At 53.8% G+C, this 6,631-nt stretch overlaps 1 protein-coding gene across 1 annotated transcript in view; it reads right to left on the reverse strand.

Moving 5' to 3' along the window:
* The window catches only part of BPIFA1 (BPI fold containing family A member 1), a 5,523-nt gene extending 5,232 nt beyond the window's left edge, over positions 1–291 (reverse strand). Inside the window, exon 1 of the mRNA XM_004697927.1 lies at positions 84–291. Coding sequence (XP_004697984.1) covers positions 84–291 — 208 coding nt within the window. The remainder of the gene's footprint in view (positions 1–83) is intronic.
* Between the last annotated feature and the right edge of the window lie 6,340 nt (positions 292–6,631).

Genomic DNA, 6,631 nt, shown 5'->3' on the forward strand with positions numbered 1-6,631 from the left:
CCCATATTCATCTCTGCTCTCACCTTCACCCTACTGGCTGGTTGGACACACACACACACCATCTAAAAGTTGTTAAGACTCACCACTTGTCAAGTGTGCAGGAAGATCTAGAGGATTTGAGGGCAGAGCTGGCTTCAGGGGCAGCGTCTGGTCCACAGGCACAGGTGGCTTCAGGGGCAAAGCTGGGCCCAGGGGCAGAATTTGGCCCAGGGGCAGTGGCAGACCTTCTAGCAGGGCACTGGTTAGGGCCAGGAGCCCACAGAAGACAATGAAGCTCTTGATTTGAAGCATCCTCTCTCTTGGTATCTGGAGAAAATGATGGGTCTGATTAGGCAGGGATATCAGACAAGAATTTCCCACCCTACTGTCCCTGCTCACCTGGACGCAGGATGCTCCTCTGTCTGCTCCCTAGAATACCAGGTTGTGAACAGAAGCAGCTACCTCTGTTCCTCTTAGGAAGCGGAGCGTTTTGCCCAGCCTGGCTCTAGGATGAGTGCTTACACTCTTATCACAACCGTAAGATTCGGGCACTCATTCCCTGTATCTCGCAGACATGGAGATGAGGTCTAGTGGGTTTCAGGAATATCCCCCCAAAGTCACATAGTAAAGACAGGTTTGAAGCCAGCTCTGTCGGACCCAGCTGACGCTGTTGAAATGAAGCGACCCCCAGATTGTTGAATCACCCCCCCACCACAGCCTCCTCTTTTCAGATAAAGCAAAGGAAGAGGTTTAAACACGTGCAGGGCCGAGGAACCAAATTTCCTCGGTCAGGCCCACCAAGCCCTTGGGTCCCAGGCCTGGGCCAGGATGGTGTGTGGAAGCCTCACAGGATGCCAGGGAGGAGGAGTGGTGGCCCCAAGGCCACACAGCAAATCCAGGCTTGAGCGGTGGCTGTAGGCCGGTTTCCTCCTTGCCCTCTCGCCACCCATGAACACCAGAATGCATTCACACTCCCGCCTTCTCCTTCCAGCGAAGGGAGTGGAGTCCTGGAGCCACCCTGGAGGTTGGCCTTCTTTGGGAACCAGCCACCTTCTAGATCCCATTCATCCGGTCATGGCAGCTTTGGCAGCTGAAGGAGCCAGCGGTGTCGGAAACCAGAGCCGGTACCTACCTGTTGGAAATGACTAGCTGCTTTGGGCAAAATCCCAACAACTGGAAGATTCTACCCAAACTCTTACCGAAGGTGACTGGCTGGAATGGAAAGGCATTGTACCCCACCCTTTGACCCCCTCCAATGCCAATTGGGGCCTCAGCGGGGAGGGGAACTTGGATCAGGGACTCTGAATCTTCCAGGCAACAGGCCCTTTAGACACTCAATGGGCATCAAGAACCCGTGTCCCAGAAGATGCTTCAAAAATGTGCAAAATGGGGTGGATAATTCCAGGAGGTTGGTGGGTAGTTTTAACCCCTGTTGGCAACCTGCAGTGCCTTTCTGCCTTAGAGATTTTGATTTAGGGGGTGACTGGTATTTCCCTGAGATAGTGCCAACCTGGAAAATCTGGAAGTTCTCACTGTGACCACCTGCTCCGTGACCATCCAATTCTCTGTTACCAAACATCTCTCTGTGTTCCTGGTGTCTTAGGCAAGCAGAGTGAATGCCCATCCACCCCCAAGCAAATGGCCAGAATGGCTTATCCTGAAAGACCCCCCAGTGAGTGCCCACACCCAGCGGGCAGCTCTGGCAACCCTCTCACCCAGGTGTGCCAGTGGGAGAGGAACGGGCAGGGCTCACCGGGGCTTCTCTGCGGACCTCACGCTGGCCTGCTCTCCTCTCCCTTCTCCCACTTGCTTCTGTGGAGGAGGCAACCTCTTTTATAGTGTGGGAATCAGGAAACGTGGGTTCGGATGATGGGTTTCCAGATAATTCCGAATTCTGTAATCTGGTGGTGTCTTTCAGGGCTCTCCAAAGTAAATAATTGCCAATCACATTAGCAAGTGGGACAGCTAAGCCATCGGACCGACTAGTTAAACAGAAACACTTGAGATGGGGCTGTGACTTACGCAAGACTTCGTGGTCTCAGGGATGGGGCTGGAGACCCGTGATCCGAGGTGGGACACTGGGAGAGGCAGCCAGCGGAGCCCAGCAGGGGCCCTCAGTCGCATGCCAAGCCCCCCTTCAGTGGCTACAAGAGCCCTGTTTGTGTAGTGGTTACAGGTTGGGCTGCGAACTGCAAGGTCAACAGTTTGAAACCACCTGCCGCTCCTCGGGAGAACCCGAGGGCTTTCTACTCCTGAGCAGAGTGACCGTCTCAGAGGCCCTCAGGGGCAGTTCTCCCCTGTCCTACAGGGTCCCTCTGAGTTGGAATTGGCTCAGTGGCAGGGGGCTTGACTTGCTTTTCCATTTCTACCCCGATTTTTGCCTCTGACCGGAGGGGGGGGGGGGGGACACACACTCTTGAGACCAAAGTGTCAAAGAGAGTCCACCTGTACCTGAACTCCGTACATCTGGGTGGACACAGTTCCAGAGTAGGGACCTCCTATTGTCAGAGTCCCTCTGGCACAAAAGTCCCGTGTGAGGGGCTGTCTGTCCTCACAAGAAGCCTGAGAGCCAGGTCTGGGCTTCTGATCCGCAGGAGGAAGCTGGGCCCCAGTGTGGGGTGAGGGGGCGTGGGGCACGAGTGGCTGGCCAGAAGAGCCAGAGCCAGAGTCAGAGTTCAACTCATGACATCATAAGAACAGCAAAAGCAATGCCACCTGCCCCGTCCCGGGCCCTGTGTGGTTCGTCCCTCAGGAGTCCTCACAGCATCGCACAAGGCCAGAAGGAGCGTTGCCATCTCGCACGGAGGAAACAGACGGGGCATGCTGGGATGCCACAGCTCGCGTGGTGTGAAGCGGAGGCAGTCACATGCCAGACCTGTCTGTGTCTTCTCACTGGGCTGTCTCTACACACACACACACACACACACACACGCACACACACTCAGTGACCGTTTTTTGCTTCCCCTCGTCTATGAATCTCATGCTCTGCTTCCTATTCTTCTGTCCTGGAATAATTCTTTCCAGGTCCCAGGTCTGAGGGATTCTATGTATCCCGGTCTCTATCTTGCCCTTGGGCTTTCCTGTACCCTCCTTCCATGAGGGATAAGACGTTTGTCCCTACCCCTTGGGCCTCTGGGGTCTTTTGGACAGATGGAAAAGCTGAGGCACTGAGAGCCCGAGGTGAGTAGCAGACCCCACTCTTCAAAACCTCTCACCGTAGACGCCAAAGAAGAGACAGAGGAAATGCCCGTCTCCTGAGCACCTTCCTCTGCGTCAGGGACTTCTCATAGTTGAGCCTTGTCCTCAATGGGACAAGTTGGGTTTAATGTCCTGAGAAGTCACATAAGGAGTCCTTGTGGCTCGATGACTCAGATGCTCAGCTCTTAACCAAAAGGTTGGCAGTGAGAATCCACCCAGGGGCTCTGCTCGACATCACCAGCAACCACAAGGTATCTCAGATGAGTCGACCAAGGCTCCCCCAGATCATCAACTCAGCAGTCTGGGTTCTTTCTTCTTGATCCGGGAATCAAGACAACAGGCGGGTGTCTGTTGAGTTGACCCCAACTCCTGGCAAGCCCACCTGGTACAGAAATGAGCTGCTCCCGGGGCTGGCTTGGCTATCATCGTTATGGAAGCAGATTGCCAGAACTTTCTTTCAAGGGCCCTCTGGATAGGCTCGAACCACCCACCTTTTGATCGGCAGCCAAGTGCACTAAGTATGAGACCAGGCAGCCTTGAATTCTAAATCCGGCTCAGCTAATTACCAGCCGGGGGACTTTGGGTAAGCTGCTGGCCCTTGCTGGACTGACTCTCCCTTTCCTCCCGTCACCCAGGGCTAACCCCACCCACCTCCTAGGGCTGTGGAGGGGATTACACGGGGAAACAAAGGCAGCTCTCAGCTCTTGGCCTCGCACAGAGTCTGTGTCCCGAGACCATCACTGGCCGGATACAGATGGGCAGGGGCTGGTATGGAATCTGGGCTTCTTTCTGCCCCTAAGTAAACTACCCTCCTCCTGACCCCATGGACAGGAGTGCCCCCCCGCTGCTCCTCCAGGCCACTCAGAAGAGACGTGAGGAGCCCGCAGCCATGGGAACCTTCAATGATAAACCAGAAGCCAAGAAACCCAAGGCAGCCCTTGAGGAAGCGGCTGAGCCGTTCCAGGAGGTTCAGGAGGAAGGAGACAAAAGGTGCCTTCACCGGGCAGCCCCAAGGGGGACAGCAGGCAGCACTCCCATGTTTGCTCTTTGACTCAGGATCAGGAAGAACCCCACAATCTCCAGGCTCTCAGGGGTGGGGGAGGTGGGTGCATTTGGGTGGATGCTGTAGTTTAGGGTTGCAAATCCCCAGTGAAGCATTTCGGATTAGGGAGCTTGAATGGGAAGATGGAGACATAAGTTTCCCTTGCTCTGTTTTCCTCTGAGCTGCTGACACTTCCTTGTTTGAGCCTGTCAGTCCAGCTAAACACACATTTCTTCATTTTCCCCTTGGGGTGTGGGTCAGGTGGTAGTGGGGGTACCCTGGAAGGAAGCAGGGGATGCCCACACAGACAGTGGTTAAGAGAGCGAGCCCTGGGGTCTAGTTGTCCGAGGGCTGACTGGACCATTTCTTTGTTGTGTGATCTTGGGCAAGTGATGTGATCTCTCTGAGCTTATTTCCATGGGTGTAAAACGCAACCAGTCTTGTTAGGGGGTTGGTAGTGAGGGTTTGGTGAAGTGCTGCACAGACGCTCTATGCACCAAGGCTGGCAGGTACCAAGTGCTTAAGGCACGAGTGACACTATTGTTGCTATTGCCCCTGGGAATCTCAATATATCTTTTCCAAGTTCTCAGGTGGAGGAGGGTGGGAATCCACATTGACTAAGGGCCAAGAGTCAAGTCATTGACTGACATTGAACCCACCTTGAAGTATTCCCCATAATGTAAACGTGTTCATCCTGCAGGGTATTTTTATTTTACTGTGAAATGTGCACACAAGCAGAATGATTTTAAAATGCACAGCAGGGAGTCCCATGCTGCTTCACGAGCTCAACACCCCATCCCCAAAACCAGCACCCTCTGGAAACCCAGAAGTCCCTGTGTCCCCGCCCAGCCAGTCCCTAACCTTTCCCTGAGGGTAGCCCCCTCCTGACCTCTAGCAGTAGGGTGCTCTTGCTGGTGTTTGAGCTTCATGTAGTTGGGCACCCCTGACATGTACTCTTTCGTGTGCCGGATGGCTTCTTCTACTCGGCATTGCGTCTCGACGATTCACCCAGATGGTCATATGTGGTTGTGGATCGGTTTCATCGCTGTGAGTATCCCACTGGGCAGCGGGGCCGTGAGTCATCGACCCTTTCTGCTTCTGCACTCTTTGGACAGGCATGTAGGGAAGTTTCCCTTTGGGACTACTACAAACATGGACCGTGCCTGGCTTGGCCCCTAACCAGGTCAGAGGTTGAAATCCACCAGCCGAAGAAAGATGTGCCGCCCCAGCATGTCATGAGCTGCAGCCTTGGCAACCCACAGGGGTAGTTCTACTCTGTCCTGCAGGATCGATAGGAGTTGGAATCGACTCAGTGGCAGTGAGTTTGGCTTTGGGGCTTTCTTAGGAACACGGCTGCTGTGCACATCGTTGTATATGTCTTGTGGTGCCCACGTGCCTGCCTCTCTGTTGAGTACATACCTAGTAGGGGAACTGCTGGGCCCCAGGGAAAGCACAGGTGCAGCTTCAGGAGATATTGCCACGTAGTTTTATAGAGTGATGGTAAAATCACAAAGTCAGTGGTTCAGACCTACCAGCTAGCTGCTCCATAGGAGAGACATGAGACTCTCTCTCATAAAGATTGAAGCTCTGAGTCAGAATTGGCTTGGTGGCAGTGGGTGTGTGAAGGAGCCCTGATGGAGCAGGGGTTTAAGCATTGGGTTGCTAACAGAAAGGTCAGTGGTTCAAACTCACAGGTGCTTCATGAGAGACAGACGAGGCAGTCTGATTCCATGAAGATTTACAGCCTCTGAAACCCTGTGGATTAGTTCTACTGTGGGGTCGACGTGAGTCAGAATTGGCTTGATGGCAGCAGAACGGATTTAGTCGTATGAAAGGCTGTCTGTAATTTTGAATCCTGTACAATTTCTCATTGTGCAGATGAGGAAAACGTGCTTTTCCCCAAACACAGCAGATACGTCCTAGGCCTGCTGATTCATGCGCGCGTAAGGAATTGCTGAGCTCATATTCAGAGCCCAGTCCTAGGCTGGAGGCTGGGGACTCATTGGTTACCAGGACGGACCTAATCCACACCCACACTGCATGGGAATTCTAGTTGGCCGGGACATAGATGGAACTCAAATGGGTTTAGCGCTAACATTTGTTTTTGCTTGTGCACCCTGTCACCCTTTACCCTCCCTTGGCACCCAGGACAGTGCACAGCGCATAGTGGATGCTCAGTCAATGAGGGTTGAATGAATGAGAGAATGGACATCTCAGCAGGACCCTTCTTGGGTTGCTCCGCAAATCCACAGGTGGGCTTCTCTTGGCCAACCGTAGACGTAGACGAAGGCTGTTCGCTCTGTTGTTTCTGGGCTGATGGGTAAACCCAGGGATATTTGGCCCCCAGGTGGACCTTTCATCAGATTGGACTTCTGACGCCCAAGCCTCGGGGCCCAGGCAAGGCAACCCGTC

Source organism: Echinops telfairi, unplaced genomic scaffold (genome assembly GCF_000313985.2).
Source record: "Echinops telfairi isolate 266 unplaced genomic scaffold, ASM31398v2 ScPeMD7_5592;HRSCAF=6446, whole genome shotgun sequence".
NCBI lineage: Eukaryota > Metazoa > Chordata > Mammalia > Afrosoricida > Tenrecidae > Echinops > Echinops telfairi.